The sequence below is a fragment of the Buceros rhinoceros genome, unplaced genomic scaffold, assembly GCF_000710305.1.
Source record: "Buceros rhinoceros silvestris isolate BGI_N320 unplaced genomic scaffold, ASM71030v1 scaffold44170, whole genome shotgun sequence".
Taxonomy (NCBI): domain Eukaryota; kingdom Metazoa; phylum Chordata; class Aves; order Bucerotiformes; family Bucerotidae; genus Buceros; species Buceros rhinoceros.
Window position 1 is genome coordinate 1 of NW_010389815.1, and position 22,074 is coordinate 22,074.

General features: G+C 36.6%; 1 protein-coding gene across 1 annotated transcript; it reads left to right on the forward strand.

The window, feature by feature from the left end:
• Positions 1-436: 436 nt before the first annotated feature.
• Positions 437-21,559, forward strand: LOC104492746 (leucine-rich repeat-containing protein 49-like; the record flags this gene model as incomplete). The annotated part of the gene is made up of 9 exons (XM_010135339.1): positions 437-499; positions 1,042-1,129; positions 1,801-1,998; positions 3,297-3,396; positions 4,378-4,581; positions 6,143-6,209; positions 11,892-12,035; positions 15,889-15,950; positions 21,412-21,559. Coding segments are annotated over 9 exons (1,074 nt in total), but the record flags the coding sequence as incomplete, so codon positions are not given.
• Positions 21,560-22,074: the final 515 nt, after the last annotated feature.

Here is a 22,074-nt window from a genome sequence, read left to right on the forward strand (position 1 = left end):
CTGGCGTTGTCTGTGCGCCTGCTGCTGTTTGCTGGCAGCTGGGTGCGTGAGCCGCTTGCTTAAATAGTCCTGGTGAACGGTTTGGTTATTTAGCGGCTAGGTGCCGCGATGTGACGTCTCCATCCAGTTAAAAAACCTCCATATTTTTCCTTAAAAAAAAAATTCTTATATCTAAGTGTAAATGCTTTTTTTCTGCACAATGTGGATGACATCCCTATGAAAGCTAAACCCCAGGTTTTTTAAACTAACAATTACTTCGTGTTGCTTAGTGCTGTGATGTATTCTTCATAATGATTTTGCAAACTGTTTCCTTTCTTGGTAGATTTTGCTGTTGAAAATACCTTTATTGTTTAAAGGAAAAGTTTCATTCAACTCTTTGTATTGGTAAGCATTTTCAAAAGTGTAATATTCCATTTCTTTTTCTTTCAATTTGCAGGTTAATAACTGTGGGCTTCAGCTGGTTATCCAGACCTCATCAATAACAGATAAAAGCAAACCAGTAATTGTTACCTTTTCTTTAATAGTGATGTTAATTAATGTGGTTTTATGGCACGGCCAGATGTGTGTGCTTTCAGAAAGGAATTGCCTTTTCAGTAGTAATATCTTGACTTTTAGTATAATAACTGATAGTCCTTTGGTAATTCATTTCATCCCATTCAAGGTGGATGAAGTGAAAACATGGGGATATATTACTATACCTTGCCATAAACTTAGTTTCTCTATATGATTTTTTTATGCTTCCATCTATATCTCTCTTCCTACTGTAACTGTGGTGCTTCTTACAGGGTGTTTTTTTCTTTATTTAGTCAACTTTAGATGAATGTGCTGATAACTTCCACCTTTTCGGGTTGGTTTCCAACAGTACAACTTTTCAGTCGTAGTATCTTAATAATACTCTTTTTGTTGGAGTAATTATTTAATTTTTAAGGCACTTGCAGAGTTTCCTGAGAACTGTAGTTGTCACTGAGGTTGTGTTTGTCTATGTAAAGACATAATTTCCATTTGAAAACTTTAATATTTGTCTTAAATATTGTCTTACAGTTTGAATTCAGGATAAATAAAGAGCAGTCATCTTTCCCCAGCAGACTTCTGCAGCATGATCTGGAAAAGAACTATTCAGGAAGGCAAGGTGATATGCCATAGGATTTGGTTTATTTGTCTTCTGTATCTCTTTTTATTAACTGAACAGTAAAGAAAGGCCATATTATGATTAGCGTATGTTAAGAGTGACAGCTTTTCCTGATTGGCTACAGTAATTCAATACAATTACTGCTGCAGCATGTCCTGAACCCACTGTCCTTCTACTGCCTAGTACGGATGGCTTTTGTATCACTTCTTGCCCCTCATTCTGTCCGTGGAAAACCATCCTTTCTTGTATCTTCAAAGTTACAACTTATCAAGTGCCCTGCAGTGTGTTCCCTCAGGGACCACACAGTTCTCTACTGTAACGTTTTATTGGATGTTTAACATTTTAATGTATCTAGACAAAAGTAGCTTTTAATTCTGAACCCTGATATGAAGAAATAGTTTTGCTATTGTGCTTGTGTGCTTTTGGCTTTGGAAAGCAAGATCACTGCTAACTGTGGTGAAACCTTGAAGAGCCTTGAAATACGCTCCAAGTCACACTGCTGCTGCTTGTCTATAGTGTAAGAGCAGTGATGGTTAGGGTAGGAGATCAGTTTAATTATTATGGCAATTCTTTATGCATTCTGGTAGAAAATAAAGACAAACTGCTGGGTTGATTTTTACAATTTCTGGAGTAAATTTAAGTCTGAAGATTGGTTTTGTTCCCCCCCACAGGAGAACAAAGAGTATTAAGTCCTTTGGTGCGTAATAAGCAGGTATATCTTCCGGTACCATCCACTCTGACAGACCTGTCGGGTCTGGAGTTGAAGCAAAATGCAGGTTCTTTATCGGGATTTGGTGAGGCTTCTATTCACACACCTACAAAATCCAGATCCCGACAAAGCAGCCACAGTATTAGTTCACGTGCTTCAGGTAACAGTGAAAATTTCTCTTGGTCTCTTTTTTTTTCCCTCTCTCTAACTGGGTGTCTTATTGAAAAGTTATGACCTGTAAAATGTGCTGCTTCTGGCTGTCAGAATGCATGAGTGAATAGGAGGTGTTGCCTACTGTTCCCTCCGGGTGTTAAAGGAGGTTGTTAGATCATTGTCAGGAAACCACCACAAAGGTATTCCAAAATAATACAGGCATTTGAGTGTCGGCTTTTTATTCCTTTCTTTAACGAAAACATAGTAACAGGGATTGTTCACACATGTCTTTAGGAGGATGACATTACAAGAAAAAGGTCACTGTACAGCCATCATGTCATGTTTCAGACTGATCTTTGTCTCTGGTCTTATGTTTCTTGGCTTAAAAACCCGACACAACTAGTTTAAGACTTTGGAACAATGATAACTGATTATTTTTGGTCTCGGTGATTTTTCTTTTTCCTTCACAGATTTTTTCACTTTGAAGGATACATAGAGAATCATGTTGAAGTTGAGCCTGTGTTCTTGTGGTGCTATGCATGCACAATGATTTTGTGGTTGGACTTGATCTTCCAACCTAAATGATTCTACAGTCTATTTTGACCAATATTTTTCAGTGGGTCATTTTCCAAATAAGCCAAATATCGCAGAACGCATCTGTTGATTTATTCTGGTGTGTTTATGCATCCTCCTTCTTCCCCCTTACATTAACAAAATGGGTAAAGATGGATAGCTTTATAAATATTTTTAAAGGGTTGCCTGTTTCTTTCCTGATGGAGTGAAATATAATACCAACGATTCCTAGGTGTTGCAGGCATTTCCCTTTAAAAGACTTTGCATTTGTGGCTCAGTGGGACTATTTCAATGCTTTAGTGTGTTAGTTTCTAGTTCTATCAACATCTACTTGATCTGTGTCTTTAAATTCATCTCAAGTTATATCTTCTTTTAAATTCAGATACTGAGGTTATGAAACAAATTACACAACCTTCCCTTAAACCATCATTGGTTAATTCTAATCAAAACAAAAGCATCTACGAAATACCTGCTTACATCCAAGTGTTGTTAAGAATCTTTCAGAAACGAAACAGACGGATGTAGTTTGGAAAGAGGATGTAGAGAGATGTAGTTGTAAACAAAAAATGACAGCAAAGAAAATGGTTAGAGTGCTGAATGGAGACAAAACGCACTTTTGGGTACTGTGTAACTCTACTTTTAATTAAGGAAGAAATATTTTCCTCTATTACCTGTAGGTAATGAAATGATTTTACAAAGTAGTAGTTCATATACTCTGTGTGTTCTCTACAGACAACACAAACTTTGGGAGCAGTTCATCAATAACATTTCCTGTATTGCAACGTACTGCTGAAGAAAAAATCCTGAACTCTGATAGGCTTACCCTGGAAAGGTGAGAAGGTTATGGAGCGCCCACACCATAGCTTGCCGCTCTTACGTCTGATGGTCTGAAGTGATGAGTATCCCGATAGTGCCTGTAGTCAGTGGTGTGACTGGTGGATTTGGTGTGTGTTTGATAGAAGAACTACGTCCCCTAGAGAATTTCTGTATGAGTGATGAATGTATCCATACAGTGGTCACCTAAGGCGGTTTGGGCTCTTCGTTGTACACTAAGGTGCTAGCTGAAGAGTGGAATGCAACATCATCTGTAAAAGAGCCTATGTCTCCAGTAGTTCTAATCTCATACATTGAATATAGGGGGGACGGTTCTTAACGAGGACACAGGAAAGTTTTCTCTGGAAGATATTTAATTGGGTTTTTTGGGGGGGTTGTGGTTTGGTTTTTTTTTTTTGGTGGGATTAATTAAGGTTTGCATAGTCAAAAAAGTTTTGTCAGGTCAGTAGGACTCCTTTTAGAATAATCCTAAAACAAATTTAACCATTTTCAGCATAATTTCCTGTATCTTTTACTTTTCACATTAACAATTATTATTTCATGTATTTATAGTTTAAATGTAAAGTTCTATAAACCAAAGCAAAATTGCATATACATTGAACCCTGGGAATTCTCATCTAAACAAGCTGTTTAGATGGTATCTGATGAAAAAATCAAAATACTGGCAGGCTGCATCTGAGATTTCAGTGTGTTCACAACAAGGAACTTCCATGTAGTTTCCGTGTAACAAGCAAATCTCTGATGAAGAGGACAGGTTTTCAGAGAGTTTTGAAAGCGTTTCTGCTTTATTTTAATGATGTTTTTTTCTGGTAAAGAGTCGCTGTCTTATTAAGAGTTTAATCAGCAGACCTAATTACTTTAATACTACCTTAATTAGGATAAGATACTTCCCTCAGTTCAGTCAAAGTAGGTGAGTAGAAGGTGGATTATCATCTTGGTACTTACCGGTGGTTTTTGTTTCGTTTCTTTTTCCTTCCAGACAAAAACTGACAGTGTGCCCAATTATCGACGGGGAAGATCATCTTCGCCTTTTGAATTTCCAGCATAACTTTATAACCCGGATCCAAAACATTTCTAATCTGCAGCATCTTGTTTTCCTAGATTTATATGATAATCAGATAGAAGAAATAAGTGGGCTTTCAACTCTGAGATCCCTAAGAGTCCTTTTGTTGGGAAAGAACAGGTAAAAATAATAAAACTAATTTAAAGCGCATGTTTATGGTGTATCAACTGTGGTCTATTGTTGTTTCTGTTACTTCCGGAGTTTTCAGGTTGTGAACGTTGGCTGTGAGACCAGTGAGCTGGTCCTTAACACTAGCTAAGTGTTAGGGATCCCACTGAGGAAACACAGAGTTTTTGCTGTAACAGTCTTCAGAAACTTCCTTTCTTACGTTAATTTTGGCAACAGTTCTGAAGTAGATTACATGTTTCCGTCTGATACTCTGTTCTGATTGGCTATTAAATACATGTTCTTAGGTCTGTGTGACAGGTGGAATCCCTTTTCACATCGTGAAAAGTATTCATTGGGTCTTTATAACCTACAAAAAGTGTTTCTGCCTGCTGTGTTTAGCTGGGAGAAAATCAGGCAGATGAATCATGGATTTTGTTGCTTACTTACAGATTCTGTGCTGATGGGAGACACCACTTGCTAGTTGTATTACTTCCTAAAGATACAATTAAAATCCTGTAGCCTGTAATTGTAGTAACTTAATAGAATTATCTGTGGAATTGCTTACACATCTAAGGATTGTGGTCTGATTTTTGTTAGCTTCCTTATTTTCTTCATGTTCAGTAAAGGAAGAACTGGTCAACAAACTTCAGTTATATGCAGATGACAAAGAATGTCTCTGTAAACTCAGCCTGTACTCCAAACTGACAACTTCCCATAGTGCAGTATCTTACTAGAGCTTATAGCATTCTTATTAAAGAGCTCACCTCTAGAAATTAATTTTTATAGCCAAATCTTGGGAACAATATTTTTAAGGTGTTTTAGGGCATTATTTTCCAACAGTAACTTCACTGAGCTCTGTATAGTGTTTGTGCAGAGGTGTGGTTTGGAGGTAGTATATCCTGATACACAGTTGCTAGCAACTTGTTTTCAGCTTCATCTGCATGTGATCTTTGATTATTCACAAAACAAATGCGTAATACACGATGTTAGTATCATCAGCCAGTAGATGATGCTGTTGGGTATGTAATAACCTAGGTTTGCAATCTGAGAAAACAGGACAGAAAGTTGTAAAAGAGTGAAGTTGTACAGGGGGAGAAGAAATCCTGAGAAATCTAGGGATTTATATGGTCTAGAAAGGGCCAGTGGCTTTCAGTTTTTTTTTTTTAATTCTGTGTTCTAACAAACTCTCAGAAGCCGGTGTCACTGTAGCCTTTCTTTAAAGGGGTTTGGAATTAGCTGTTTGCCAGTAATAATGTTTTCTTATTATTTAGGTGTCTGGATAGGTTGGGTATTGACTTTGTTTTCTAGTGGTGCAAGTATCCCTTTCCTATTCATTTTCCTAGAAGGGTCATGTACATACTCCTGCTGTTGCATTATCCACAGTCTGAAAGGAAGGTGATAGCCTGAGGCACACTCATTCATTTATTCTTTTTTTCATGGTTCAGAACTTCATTATTCTTCTATTACTCTCAGTAGGCAGGAACAAATGGCTAAGTTTTGTGTTAGCTGGAAAATGAAAGATACTTTTTATCTAATATGAAAAATAATTTATGCTATAATTGAAATATTTCAGGATAAAGAAGATCTCAAATCTGGAGAATCTAAAAAATCTTGATGTTTTGGATCTTCATGGAAATCAGGTATGGTACAGTAACTTGATAAAGGTGGTGCCATGTTATTTTGAGTCTTGGTATCAAGTCTCTTCTGCTTTCAGCATTGTGCTTTTGGAAAGTTACAGTGATTAAAATGCTGAGTCAGCTCAGTATAATAGCACACCTACAGAACAGCAACTAGTTGTGGTGTAGTTAAATAACACAGTCTTAGAAGCCATAGCAGAATTTAAGGTCCCACTGCTTGATATTTTGTTTTCATTATTGGTGACCTTGCAAAAGAAGATCCCTTACGTATCTATAGAAGGCTTAAATTTGTACAGGAAAAAGCGGAATGGGTTCAAGCTTTGGATGGATTCATGCTTCTGGATTGGACTTATGTCACTTAATGTCTTCTCAGTTTCCCCAATTTGAGACTAAGTGGCCACTTCTGTTTAAGTGACACATAAAGTTTAAGCTGTAGTACGTATAAAAGGAAGATTCCTGTTAAATGGGTGTGTCAGAAGCTCCATGGCATGTTAAGGGCATGCTGGATATAGAATTCTTCTGTAAAATAAATTCAAAGCATACATGATACAAAATGTTCCATAACTGAGCTGTTCAAAACAATATATGGTTATTGTGACTGTGTGAGACCAGTGCGTGAGTTTTCTGGATTCCTGTTGTGACAGTTTTGATGTCTTACTAATTTCTGTGTTTGTTCTTTAGTATACAGTTGCTTGACAGTGGGAAATGGGAATGCTTTTTTAGGATAGGACAGGAGTGTACCTGTGATTTTGATGTTCAGAATTCCCAAACATTTCATGAAATTATGCGTCAAATCTGTTGATCCTCCCTCAGAGCACTTACAGTGCAGTTTGCCCTGGTTGCTTCTATTCGTCAATTCTGTTACTGCTTGAGAGTAAAGGTTGATCACGAGTGGCTATAGAGAATATTTTGGCAATATATGTGTTGAAAATAAGACAGTTAAATTTTCTTCAAACTTGTTAATTTGTCTGTTTATTTTTATAGAGTCATCCTCTGTGGTTCATATTTATGTATTAGAAGAGTAATCTATTCTACAGCTTTTTAAAAATTCTGTGTATTACTGCCTGTAGCAGCTCTGTTTTGACTGGGGGTTTTGCATTTTAAAGTTGCAGTGGCTTAGTTAGTAGAAGAAAAGGACATACCACTTTTTGTAGTAAAGACATTTCATTTTAATTTTATTGCCTGGCAACAATAATATTACTACAGTGTACTATGGAGTATAAATTGCTGCAGTAGTATTACTACTTTTAACCGAGTTATGATACAGAACAGAGTTTTTTCCATAGTCTTTGTTTTCATGGTTTGGCTTCTCTGATGCCATTAAATAAAACCCATAAAATTCAATGTAGCAGGTTATAGCAAAATCCATTAAATCCTCCTGATGCCTTTTGGCAAGTTGTTTTACCAGATTGACTCTTCGGTGAGTGTGATATTGCACAGTTCTTTCTGAGGATGCTGAGGGCGCTCACGTATCTGCCAAGAAATAAGTACTATTCTTTTAACTACCAGTTTTTTCCCCTTTATGGTTTGTGTATGTTATAGAACATATTTACAGTAAAATACTAAAATACCTTATATGCAATATCCATTACATTATATCTAACCAAATAGTTTTCTTTCTTACTATTCTAAGGAATATTCTAAGGTGCTTGCAAGAATTTTCTTTTTGGTGTTCAAAGCTATTGTTAATAATGCACAGTGTCTCTTACACGTTACCTGTGATCCCCAATGACCATTGAACAATTAAGTCTTGTGTGCAAGTTCTATTAAAGGTATTTGACATTAGACTAACAAAAAATGTTAACTCTTTCATTCTATATATAATGTTCTATATAAGTTAAGAAATCTCAGCAGTTAATCTCAATAGATGCAGAATATAAATACTCAAAGAGGATATGACCAGAATATGAATATTATTAATCTTATTTTTCAAAAATAGTGCTAGACTCTAGCTAGAAATTATTTATTTTTGTTAACATTCTTGGAGTAGTTGCAGTTAAGAGGAAAGCTAGATTGCTGTTTTGGTTTTAGTCTCTCCCTCCCTCCCACTCTCTTGGGGGGTAAATCAATCCCATAGATGGAATGTGGATTGTGGAACTTCTAAGACTGGAATGTTTCCAAGAGGTTGGAGGTGAGGAAAAACAGAAGGAGGAAAATTTCATTTTTTTGTTCACTTTTAAGAAACTGTTTTGATTTATTTGGGTGCTGGTTTTCTGGATAACATGGTTGGTCTGACTTTGAGACCTCTCCCGTGCAGGTGAGAAATGTACTGGGAACTGGATGTACTTTAAAGCATTGAGGTATAGTATTTCACAATAATTAATGATAAACCTCGTATGCTTGCTTGCTTTTTTTTTTTCCAAATCAAGCTTCTAAATGCATTACTACTTAAAATCCCTTCATATAATAAATATCCAGAAGATGGTTTAAAAAAAACCAAACCAGTGTAATGCCTAATGAAATACTGCACTCAATGCCTGTGCTTTACAAAAAGAACATGCTGTGAATTCCCTTGTCGTATTACTATTTTGTCTGTTTTCTTACGTGACTTAGTAAGGCTCTTGATTTTAATACTGCTCAGGAAAAATTAAGACAGTGCAGCATCTTAATAACATTTAATTAATTTTTTAACATAGGCACTCTTTTTCTCTGATTATTAACACACTAACACGGACATACAATACTCTGTCATTCAGAGACCCTGCACATGATCGTGTGCATGGTATATTTAATACCTCACAACTTAGATTTCATTTTGAACTAAACATTTAATTTCAAAGTAGCGTGCTTCCAGGCACTCTGAATAGTCTGTGGAGAGAACGCAGATTGTTGGCTTGACCTTTGCTGTTGAGGTAAATAGTGTAAATGGTATATATTCCATATAAATCTTTTTAAAACCTCTTTATTTTAGGTAGGGTTAAAATGGACTTTCCTCTGTCTTCCAGTGAACTAATGCATAAAAGTTGAGTCAAGTTGAACTTGAATTTCATTCTAACATTCTTTAAAATGAAATTTATTCTATAATGCTTTAGATTTTAAAAAACCCATTAGTTATTTTTTGTGTTCTGTTTTATTTTGTGAATCATTTTCCTTGCCAAAAGTTCAAGGATATAAGTAAAAGAGGGGGGGGAAAAAAAAAGGCAACGTGATTTTTCAAGCATGATCATCTTTTGAATAATCTCAGAAATGTGTATTAAAAGATGCAGCTTTTGTGCGGTTTAATTACTGTTGATTATGTAGTGTATAGCAATCTTTCCTGAAATCTATTTCATAGCTAAGTATTCAACACACATGTGAAGAAAATAGATTAGTGGTTTTGTTTAGTGTATACAAGTAAAGTCTTCGACTTATGTATTTGAAAAAGCAACCAAAAATGGTTAATAATCTTTATAATTAATAGAAAATAATCATAGATACAATTTCTTGTTAGTAAAAAGAGGTGATAATGGCTTGTGCCTAATTCACACCTAATATATGTGCTAAAAGCTCGTGTATTGCATACGTGCAGGCGTAACTGAAACAGAGGAAATGCAGCAGGGTTTATCTCAGAACATAGCCAGTTGGTAAAAGTTGTCTCTGTACCGCTGATGAAATCATCTTTGTGATAGCGGTAAACTGCCAGGATTAATAGTCTGCGTTGTGGCATGCTGTAATTCTAGCTAAGCAGACATCTGCAGAGGTCTGTGCTCTTCACGCCAACCATCTGCTCTTGGCTTTGCTTTTACAAGTGTTTCTGTTTAAATTTATTGTTCTAAATGGTGATGTTTTCTGTTCCTTTTGCTGTAATTTCTTTTGTATCCTAATAACTTCTATTTTCTGCGTATAACACACATTAATGGGTGATGAATAATAGTTTAATTAGCAGTTGAATAAAAAGTTGGTGTAAGATGTTTAATTTTGCTTTTTGCTATCTACTTTCTTATACTTTTTATTGGAAGAATTGCTGAAATACTTTTTATAGCAGCATGTCCAAATTATATGTCAAACTTCTAGATATACGCATACATGTATACATGCGTATGTATATGAAAATTACCAAGAGCATTATGTGTTCTCAAACTATTCAGTAACAGCTACCTTACCTCTTCTCCCATTCCAGGAGCCACTAGACACTTTCTGGAAACTGGCACGGCCAATTTGTACTGTGCTAAAGCATCAGAAAGTTGATTGTCACTGGGGGAGGGTGTGTGACACTGGTCACTGACTTGCTTGTCTGCATCCAAGTGCTGTTGGTGGCTTGAAGGAGGAATAGGGTGCCTGAGAGTGCAGGGTTCTGAGGGGACCTTATGGAGGTCTGGCAGGTGACTGTTCTCTTTGAAAGGGAATTCATGGTACTTGTTAGTAGCTTTGTGCCCTGTGTCCTTGGATGCACTGCCACATGTGGTGGGCTGACGTCTTCCCCGCAGGAAAACCTGCTGCCTTCTCTCAAGCCCGTGCTATGTGACAGAGTAAGAATACAATCGGAATATCCCCCTGTGCAGTTGCAGTGCTTCATCTTCTCCATGATAGGTTGCTGTGTGTGAGTCCTGCATAAATGTCTGGATAGATGCTGGAGGACAGATCCCAGACCACTGTGAGAAATAAGTATCTGGATTGAGATCCCTGAATGGATCACTCTGAGAAATACAAACAGCAGGAAGTGAACCCAGATTATGTCAACAAAGCAATTATTAATACCTTTATAAAACACAGTTGCATTTCTAGAAGTCAAAAATAGTTAAGGAGCAGTAGCTATTTTTACTCTTTTGATGATATTTTTCCTTTTTTTTTTTTTTGCCAACATCACCTGGATCTTTAGAATAGGATATTAAAAGTAAAAGGAAACCTCAGGCAGCTGCCTGTGTACTGTAGCTTGATCGCTTTGTTTGTCCCCTTCAGTTTCTAATCACAGGAATTCACGAGCTGCTGAAGTCCTGGGAACTGTCACAAATGTGTGGTGTATCCAAACTAAGGATGCTACTGCTTTCTTTTCTAACTTTTGAGTATGTCTTTCTGATTCCAGCAATTACCTGCTTGTAAAACTTCCTTACAAGTTCCAATTTCAGAATAACTGCTTTCTTCTCCAGAGGGCTGTGGCTTCTCCTTCCCCCTGTCTCACAGCAGGTTCCTGTCCCCATGACCTGCTGGAAAGTCTATGGAACTCCTATAGATAGAGCTGTGAATTATGCTACTGGCTTTTTAAGAAGCATGAAGGGAAATTGGTAAGGAGTGATGGCAGAGAGATGCAATGCCACGTATTCTTGTAGCGTAGGTACCAGGAGATCCGGTTTTGTGTTTGGGTGCCTTTGCAGACAAATCAAGGATCAACTGTTCACAAAATTTCCACATTCTGGCATACGAGGATATCATCAGTGTTGTCTCAGTTTTACAGTGTCTTTGAGGTTGCTGCTACGGAACAGCACAGTTGAAGTGACCTAATTTCTGATGGTAAGGAAGGGAGCGTTGACTGAATTTACTGCAGTATGACTAGAAAGACATTAGTGAATACTAGTACTTAATCTCTAGCAGACTGTAGCTCAGCAATTTATGATGTGATTATAATGGTCTAGAAAAATACACAAGAAGCACGCTATGGTACTGAGTCAATTGCTGATGTATACTTTTTAAAATATGTGCACTACATATGTCTATTGTATATGTATGTAAAACACGGGATGCATGTTAATAATTATACCTCTTTCACAGATCACTAAAATCGAAAACGTCGGTCATCTGAGTGAACTGAGAGTGTTAAACCTTGCCAGAAACCTACTAACCATTGTAGACAACCTTAATGGACTGGATTCACTCACAGAGCTCAATCTTCGTCATAATCAAGTCTCTGCTATAGTAAGGAACAAAACTCTTGTCTTTTTCCTCTTTTTTCTTTAACACATTTAAGAAAATGCGTTATTACTGTACCTTGGTTGAACCATATCAGCATTGCAGATTTGTGAAATCTTGTGTTTTCCTGTATTGTGTGGTTTACGTTGTTATGCTGCAATACTTGTTTCACCTTTATGAAATTTATTTTTGGTGTTACTTTGTTTAAATGTGATTGCTTGTAATGGTTCCAGTCTTGATAGCTTGTGATGGTTTGGGCAGAGGGGCAGAAGATTCTGAAGATGTTTTGTGGTTCTAACACACAAATTTAGATACTTTTCTTCCATACAAGTTTGTTTCCTAGAAACAAACCCTCTCTTAGTTTCTGTAGCTCAGCTAAGCAATCAGATCAGCTTAAATTTCGTCTCCTTATAAATATTTCTGGGGAAAATGCGGATAAAATAGGTATTGATCTTAAAATAATTTTCTAATTGAAGCTTTAACCAGGCATTTTTGGTCTTTATGTTCTAAAAAATAAAGCTTTTCCCTTTGCAATTTAGGAGTTGTTGTTTGAGTATGGCAGTTAGATTATGTGAACAAGCACTTTTTAAAATAAATACGGTAAGTCTACTTCAATAGCTGTATTTTTCTGGCCCTCATAATTCCTTTATTCTTGGTCTCTGATTGCTGCTGAGCCTTTATTTCTCAAATTTCTGCTACTTACCGTATATGAATTGTTTTAACACTTAGAAAATAAGAAATTCTGCTCATTGCTGATTCTGTTACTGTACCTTCCCCATGCATCAGTTATATTACCTAAAATTCTCCTCCTTGTTTGTAACTGCTGCCTTTTCACTGCTCTCACGTGTAGCTTCTTGCTTCTTTTTGTCACAAACGGAGAATCAGCATGAAATTTGAATTAGTGAGTTACAGGCTTGGGTTCTGTACTGTGTCTCATGCTAGAGACAGTGTTTCAGAAGATGATGTTCTGTTCAGAGAAGTACTTTATTTTGTCTTAACTGTTTGGGTTTGTTTCTTTTTTTTTTTTCCCAACCTGTTTAAATTTGGGGGTGATTTTAGCAAGTATGACACTAACTGTCCTTCCTCTAGAAAAGGACTCTTAAATGATATGAAGTCTGAAAACTGAAGTAAATATATGTCTCTTTCCTAAAATAAAATCTTTTCTTATTTCAGTGATAGGTGTTGTCTTTTTCTCTATGCACAACTATGTATTTCTTAACTTAAATTTGTTTTACTTTTTTAATAATGAAAGTTGCATTACTTTATATTGAAGTGCAGAATCTGCTACAATATGAAATAACTGAAAATCGAGAAACAGAAATAATTATGTCATTTTATGGAAAGAATATCCAAGATATGTTGTTGCTGGAGTAGTTGAATGGTTGAGGGAGAGGGTGTAGCTTTCTTTCCTTAAGGTGAGGTTTAGGTTTTTCCTGTGGTTGACCGTGTGAGGGTGTGTGTCATTTTAATCATGATGTAGTTATGATGTAGCACGTAACTGCAAAATTTTCACTCCGAATTTCATTAAAAGAATTTGGTGACTGTTTCAGTTACTCAGTTACTATGACCACGCTACCATTATGAATCAAGCTTCTAAAACTTGATTATTCCTTTAAATGCAAGAAGCTAACCTCAATTTAAGTTTGCCATCCCAAGATAATGAAATAAAATCAATATAATTTAAATAACCTTCTCTTTCAATACATTTTTGTAAATCATCCTTGTTTTTCACACCTTCCACCTGCTGTTAAATGGAATATTCTTGTGTAGGAAAGATGATACTCTCATTTGTCAAGCAGGATGAGGTTCCATACTGAACTCCCCCTGTCCATTGCACTATATTGAATAATTCAACTATCCAATGAGATTATAGTTTGTTGAGCAATTAAACACACTTCTTACAATCCACTGGCCTTAGATTAACGATCTGGGAATGAATTTTTGTCTTTGAGATATTGATTAGAGACTGGAAGTCCTTGAATCAAGTAGTTCATTTTGTAAGAATAAACTGTAGTTGACCAACGCAGTATGATTGAAAAGGCTTTAAAAGACCTGAGGCTTGGTTTATAGCAGACTCATACCTTACAGGATTGGGAGGGTCTTCAAGAAGTCTGACTGTTCTGAAGAGTAGCAGACAGACTAAATTATTACCAATTGTTTCATATGGCATCAAAAGCAGGAACCTGTACATTTGGTGAATTACGGAATGTCTGAGTACTTTCCAGCTGTGAATTAGGGTCCACTGTTAGGAAGATGAGCTGTATTTTTGGTTGAAAGATGGACCTGCTTGATGCTTTGAGGTATTAAATGCTTAGAATTTTGTTTTTTTGTCACTTGCTGCTTGATTTTAGAGTTGAAGGAGTACTGGTCAAGGTGTTCACTATCTTTTCCCAAAAGAACTCCTGCCCTGTATGTCTGCTGCCCTATGTGACTTTGTATCAAAACTGTATCAAAGGCTGGAGGCTTTTTTTTTTTTTTTTAAATCCTATATAAGATGTTTGCTGTCACAACACCTGTGAGACTTGCAATATATTTTACAAGACAGCCACGCTAGTTATGGAAATTTGTCTTCTGGAGAAGTTCCTTTGTATCCTCTAGTACAAAATTCTGCGTGTTAAAATTGTTGCTGCTTAAGAATTGCTGTGCACAACCCTATAACGCCTGTCTTTGTGTGTGTATCTACCCAACTGTAGTGTGTGCACCCACACCTTTAAGTGTCAGCACTAAGTGGCTGGGGGACAGAGGGGATGTCCGGCTGTGATTCTGTTGTAAGCTCCATCTTCCCATGGTCTGACCTGGGAGGGTTCAGAACAGCTCTGACCCGGGAGATCTGCAGCTGCAGACCTGAGCTAATCAGTCCTGCTTATTGTGCGCAGGGCTGTGACCCTCAGCAGCTCTCGGGAGTTCATGTTCAGTGGTTCATTAAGAGCAGCTACCTGTTTTTCATAACGCTGCCTTATATTCACCTGCCTGGGTAGACTGACCTACGTCTGCTTCTGGAACGCTGCATAGACTTGCCACAGATAAGATGGAGGAAGGAAGGGCTGTGGATTTTCTTTGTGGCTAAAACCAAACTGGTGAGCCCTGTGACACTTCCCCATGCTGCGAGTAACACATTTGTGTCCACTGGTTGCAAGTTGGAATATGCTCCTTAGTAGGGTAAGGAGATGGAGACGTAAAGGTGTGCAGTCTGAATGGTGTATGAATCACTGCAGACTGTGCCACCTGGCCATTATGGATTTGTATTTCATAAACGAAGTTTGATCTTGATATGTTTCATCTTACTAATAGTTGAGCTATTTGTTATTTAGAGATTTTCTGCAAAGGTCTTCAGTGGCATATATTAAATTCACAGTTACTCATTCTGGAAACTCATTTATCTTCTTATGAATTTTAATTGTAAAGGTGACAGAGTCCTTCAGATCATTTTGTGGCAGAAGAGTCACTGCTGTTTGGTAATGCTAATTGCACTGCTGTATTGTGCTTCAAAAACCTTGCTTCAGCATGGTCACAATAATAAACTTTATATTTTCAGTGTGTTTATCCTGCAGCTTAAATGCTGAGGCAGCACTTTGGCTGATTTCCCAAGAGCCTGTTCAGAAAGCAGCAGCAGCCTTCTCCTCTTTTCTTTAACATCATTTGCTTTGCAAGTGATGCAACTTGTTCTGCAGAGTGGATATCCGCACTGAAACCCTGCCTTGCAGTCTGCGCCGGGGAGACATGGAGCTGCACCTTCCACAGAAATCAGTGCTGCAGCAAGGTTATAGTGTATAGAAATGAAAGTATTGCATCAGGCAGAGTAGAGAGATTCAAAAGCTACTTTCAGCTACTGAATTTATGCCTTTATCTTTCCTTCTAGAAAGATGTGGATACTTTGCCCCGTCTCCAGCGTCTCTTCCTCAGCTTCAACAATATATGTAGGTAAGGGAAATAGCAGTTTGCTTCCTATTAGTAATTTGAAGTATCCTATTGGAGCTGCATTTCATTAAATTTTAATTTCAAACAGTCTGAGTGCAGATACTTTTTTTCTAACGTATCAGATGCATAATGGCTTGATTATGCTATTTTCTACTATAAATATAAAAATTCTTGAAACCCTTTGCATTTAAATGTAGTTGTACTGTGAGTATTCTACCAAGAAACTTAGATTTTAAATTTTAAAATAATCATGCTGTTTACAAAGATGATAAAAACTAAAAGTAGTTTTGTAAATATGTTTTACTGTTAAACTAGATATCTGTTAAAGCTGTATTACACAAGGAACATATTATATTTAATATCATCACTGTATTTATGGAGTTACAGATGGCTGAGTCAGATTCTGCTTAGGATGGTTAGATTATTTCATGCTTGTGTTTTACTTGTCCATATATTAATAAAGTCTGAAAGGTATATTCATGGTTATTTCTCTTTCAAACCAGATGGCAAAAGCAGAATAGCTCAACTTTCAAAGCAGGGCTTCTATGGTTTCAAGTAACTAAGTGCCTTTTGTTATAAACAGGTAGAAATGTGTGTATGACATACTTTTTCATATTTGTGCATTCTTGGAGTCTGCATTTACACTAGTGCCAATATGTTTTAAAAAAAAATGTCTGCATCATTATTTTCAATTTGGTATGTCCCTTCTGTTTTGTTTTGTTTTTTGAATCCCTTAACCACGGCAAACCTTTGCTTAGAATGTGGGATAGGGGAAAGATGCTCCGTGTTGTAATCACTGAAATACCATGCTGTTCATGTGGTATCTGCTTCCTCTGTATGATGTTATACTTGATTTGGGCTTGTAGTGCACGAGCTCCTTGAACGTTTTAATTTGACCTGCATTACGTTTTTTGCAGACAGCTCCAACCTACTTGTCTGTGTTCCTTAGTTTCTTAAAGCACCAATGCAGTAGATGTCCTTAACTGCTTCATAACCATGAGTATTTAAACGTCTGAGGTGAACTGCAGCAATCTTTACTATGCCCTTCGCTTAATCAGTCTGCTGGAGAGGCCTCAGCCATTCTCCTCTCTTGAATAATTGCCAGAATTGAAACATGTCTTGTGTTTGTTTTTCTAAAAAATGTCTCAGCTTGGCAAGAACAATGAGGGGACTGCAGTAGCTGGCTCCCTTGCCATCAGGGAGCAGCACTGCAGTCCGAGGAATTCCTGTATCTTTTTATATGCTGGATATATTTTTGTGTACCTTTGTCTTCTTTCTCGTGTTGCAAATGAACATGATTTTTACAGTGTTGAAAGAAGGAAAAATGTCTCAGGTTTTCTGTGAGGTTTTTATAGTATATTCCTTAAACTTTATGTAATCACTAGCTTGCTTCTTGGTACTTTATCGTGGTTATTGTGTTTTATTCATGGGGACTGCAGTTGAACTATTGATACAGTTAGTGTTAGTTTTCATGTAAGCTAGAAATACTTAGAAAAATCATGTAAATATAGAATTTAGTTTTAATTTGTAGTTGGAATAGGTATTAAAAAAATCTTACTGTCAAAGCAAAGATACTGCTGTTCTATAAATTTTGAATATGTATGTGGGTAGGTGGGTGGATGGATCAGTTTAACTCTTTATTTACCAGATAAATTTTAAAACAAATGAAAAATTTCTTCTGATGATCACATTTAGCTTGGGTTTTTAGAGTAGTAAGCTTCTATCGCATATATGGCAGTTTTAAAAGTGACTTTTCTTTTAGACAATCAAATTGATACATAGATATTCTAATTCATTCAGATACACAGAGAACACATGCAAATGGAAACAAACAACAAAGTATATTGGTAAAAACTTAGATGTATTATTGTTACGCATTCATTAAAATACTTTATTAGTGTTCATTAAAAAGTAGCATTTTTTGAGGCATTGCTCCCATGAAAAGTTTTGCTGCTTCCTATTTTTGTGTGTCAGCAAAAATCCCTAAGTCTTAAATTGGTACTTACTGACACATATAAATTAATATTTCAGTAAAAGATTTGGCAATGCCTTTTAAAAATTGTCGCTGTTTAAGGCATGAAAATCTATCATAGGTTTAATCACTGACATTCTTTTTCCCTCATGCTTCAGAGGAGGCCTCAGAATGCTGATGCCTCTCTGCAGAGCTTTTAGTAAAAAAAGGATGTATTGGCGAGATAATGTAAGCTAAAATCAAACACTGTAGAAGTTGATGCTGATCTGAAACAAAAGAAGTTCCACTTCTGGCTTCAGCCCCCAGAAGTTTGTTACATCCTGAAGGCATTCGTACCTGATGGCTGAAGGTAATACGTATCTCTAGAGCAAGCCGTAAAGAAGGGGAAGAATTTGTCGTCTGATACTGGGGAGAGTTTACAGGAATTTTTCTTCAGGAAAGATATGCCACTGAGATTTAGAAAGAGGGTTATTGCTCATATTTCAGAATGCAGAACCAGGGAAGACCATTTTTTAATCTTGGAAACAAAATGCGTATTTTTCACTGCTATGCTGCTGTCCAGGTCAGCACTACGTTGGCTTTTTCATTCAGTAAAGTGTGTTGTCTAGCCATATGGAAAAAGTTAGATACCAGCTCAAAGGACATGTAATTGTTTTTCTTCATTTGGTTGCTGAATTGGAAACCCGAGAGAAGGAATGTTCTTAGCCTAATAAAAACAAGAGAATATCTTTCTTTTCCTTAGCAGAATAAAAATTTATAAATGCCACGTGAAATACTTGAACAAAAGCAGTACAAGGGGAATGAAAGTTTGGCTGTGGTGATATGTTTTCATTAGTAGTTCAGTGGTTAGTCATCTGGGAAAAACCCACATTTTCTCTTTTGAATGTTTTAAGAACATAACAGTTTGCTCTTGGATATTCTATCAGAGTGTAGCAAGTATGTTGCCTTCCTTTTCCAGAGCTTTTTGCCTTTATGGAACATGCTTTTAAAAAGTCATTGATACAAATGTCTTCCTAAGCTAGTAAGTTCTAACAGAGGACAAATGTTCCTGTGTCCAGTTCTTGCCTTCTAAGTGTGCAAATGTTGATGTGTATTGCTGGTGGAGCTTGAGCTTACACCACTCCAGAATACCCTGCTGCTTCGTAATTGCCATAGTCTACTATGAGGCAGGAGAATTGAGTTTGCATCCCCTTGGGCAGAGGGGACAATTGGATGCAGGACTCTGAGCATGCACACAAGATATTATTTCTAGAAAACAGATTTTGATAATTTAGCCCAAATTCACAACTCGTTTCTGTGTTGATGAAACTACCATTCTAGAAAAGATAAATTCTTTAGGAAAGACAGATGGACAAGGAAGGAGAGGCGGTTGCCATCTCCTTCCTGCAGGAGAAGGTCTCTTAGAAAGGGAAGCAGAGATTCCACTTAAAGATTGCCTGAGGCAGTCTGAACCAGCATCAATCCACAGCTGCTTTGTATTTCACGGGCAGGTTAAAGACTCCTTTGTGGTGAATAGAGGCTAGAGAGAGCATTGAGACCTGGCCTGTGATTCTAGGGTGGTCACCACTTGGCTCTGTCCCAGCAGTCTGCGTCTGGGAAGCAGACAGAAGCTGGGTTGTAAAGTGTGCAGTCGGTTTGGTAAGTGCGTTACATTACAGCTTTGCTTGGCTCGGGATTGGGATACCACTGTGACAGGTACACTATATTAAGTTTTCTACACTGAAATTCTAACGTTCTACTTTTCATGTGTGTATACGAAGATGTGAAAACAGAAAACGTAGCTATTTTGAGTTACCGCTTTGCTCTAAAATTGAGCTGCTAATAGAAGGAGGATAAAGCAGGCACACCTGTTTTAGCTCCATAATGAATGTTCTGGTATGCTGAAGCACTGAGAATTTCAGAGCACAGCAGTATATACAAGTGGAAGGTCTTGAAAACAAGCAAACTTTCAACTTTTCTATCATTTCCTGAAGACATTGGTTTGATTACAAATCTGTAAACTGTATGTAATGGCAGAAGTACTGTTTGGTTAAATGTTTTGTGGAAAGTGTTTGGAGTAAATATATTTAATGCTTTTAATAAATATATTTACATTATTTGAAGCTTATTTTGAGGACCAGAAAATTTTCATATTTGCTGAGCAGAGTCTGTTCTAGCCCAATGGAAATTCAGTTATCTTTTCTAACATGTTTACAAGTTCCCTTTACTAACTTCTGTGTCATTGGGGAAGTTTATCTTCAGGGTATATTGAGTATGTATTTTAAGTCATATATCAGCCTGATCTTCCAAAAATGTTGTTACACAAGCTGTGTTATGGGAAGGAAACCCGATCACAAAAAGAAGCAGGAAATGATAAACTTGTTGCCCTAGCCACATGTCCAAAACACCCAATTCCAAGTGTTAGAGGAGGAAGACTTTTCCTGCACCAAGAGTGAGAACTGTAGCTGGTTGATGCAATCAGTAAGATTGTCAGAATATTTAAAAAAGGCAGTAATTCTATATTTCCCACTTCAGAAATGGTCTCTTATTTTAGAATGTCATGAAGTAGTTTTTATCTAGTAAAGTGATTTTTGTTTATATTTTTGTGATCATCATTGATTCTTTCGTCATTTTCAGGTTTTTTTAAACTTCATTCTCAAAGGTACCAAGTCAAATTATTTCATAATTTCCATTTGAATTTACTTTGACCTTAATTCATAACACAGACTTGACCTTTGAAGGCCAAAGTGCATAAGGATGGGTGCACAGTTGTACCTTTAGGCACTAATCAACTTCTTAAAGGGTATTTGGGGGTCGCGATAAATCCTATAACTGTTCAGCTTTTTTTGAACTCAAGTTAAATAGTTCTCTGTTATGTGTAAACACTATTTATCTGAGCTGCTTTCTTTCCACTTTCTATCTTCAATGAAAGGAACATGATACAGGCTGTATGTGTCTAAAAAGTAACTGACCCCTGTAAAATGTGTTGTCAGGAAACCAAACCAGATGTTATCTAAAAAGCCAACTCGTTAGTGTTTGTAGACTGAACTTGGATCTGTTTTGAAGATAATATGAAGTGTTTGTAAATGTTTTTTTTCCGGTATTGAATGATGTTGCAAACACCCAGGATCATTCTGTGGTATGGCTTTTTTCTGCATTTTCCATGGTTTTCCTGCTGGCTTTGATGGCAAATACACCTTGTATTATTTTTTGGAGCATGAGTTGATATGTGTCCTATTTTAGGGTTTTTTAGGTGAAACTATACTCCCATATTAACAAGTTCTCCTTATTCTGTATCTCTTCTTTCCTGTATGTGAAGACATTAAGAAGTTTAACAGCAGCAGCTGTTGATATTTCAAAATACTTAAAATTAGATGTACTAGACACAGTATTGGTGGGTGGGTTTTTTCAGTACAGGTAAATATTAATGTTCTATCCTTAAGAAATAAAATCTTCCATCTCAAAATTATTCCTACTCTATGACATTAAAACTTTAAACTTTTTTGGTTACAGTTTTGAGGATATTCTGTGCCTTGCTGATTCCTCATCTTTGTCAGATATCACCCTTGATGGCAATCCAATAGCTCAGGAGACATGGTACAAACACACTGTTCTCCATCATATGATGCAGCTCCGACAGCTAGATATGAAGAGAATCACAGTAAGAAATTTCTGTTTTCATCAAACTTACTAGATCATTAAATTCAGAAGTAAAATGTAGGGGTTTTTGCGTACATGTGTATATTAAAAATACCACCATCTTTTCTTTTAGTATGGAGTTGAATGGTGTATAGATACTATAATATAAAAAATTTTAACCTTTTTTCTTCTGTCCAGTATTATGTAAGGGTGTGCTTTTTACTTCACTTTAACATGTTTATTTTTAAATGCTTAAACTCTTTAGTATTTACTAATAGTAAATTAAATTTACTGTGTAAATTTAATAGTAAATAAATTAGTAAATACTGTGTGATCAATTGCCGTGTGATATGAGAGAATCTGCAAAGCTTCTGCTTGGAACTTTCTCAACACAGTCTTTACTGGTTTGCTATAGAGCTGAAAAGGAACAGTGTATTTCTTCTAACGGAATAGTCTGTTTACCCTAAAATGGGTCTTATCATGTTTCTTTTAAAATCTTGTTGGTTTCTCTAATCTGCCTCCCTAAGGAAACCTGTT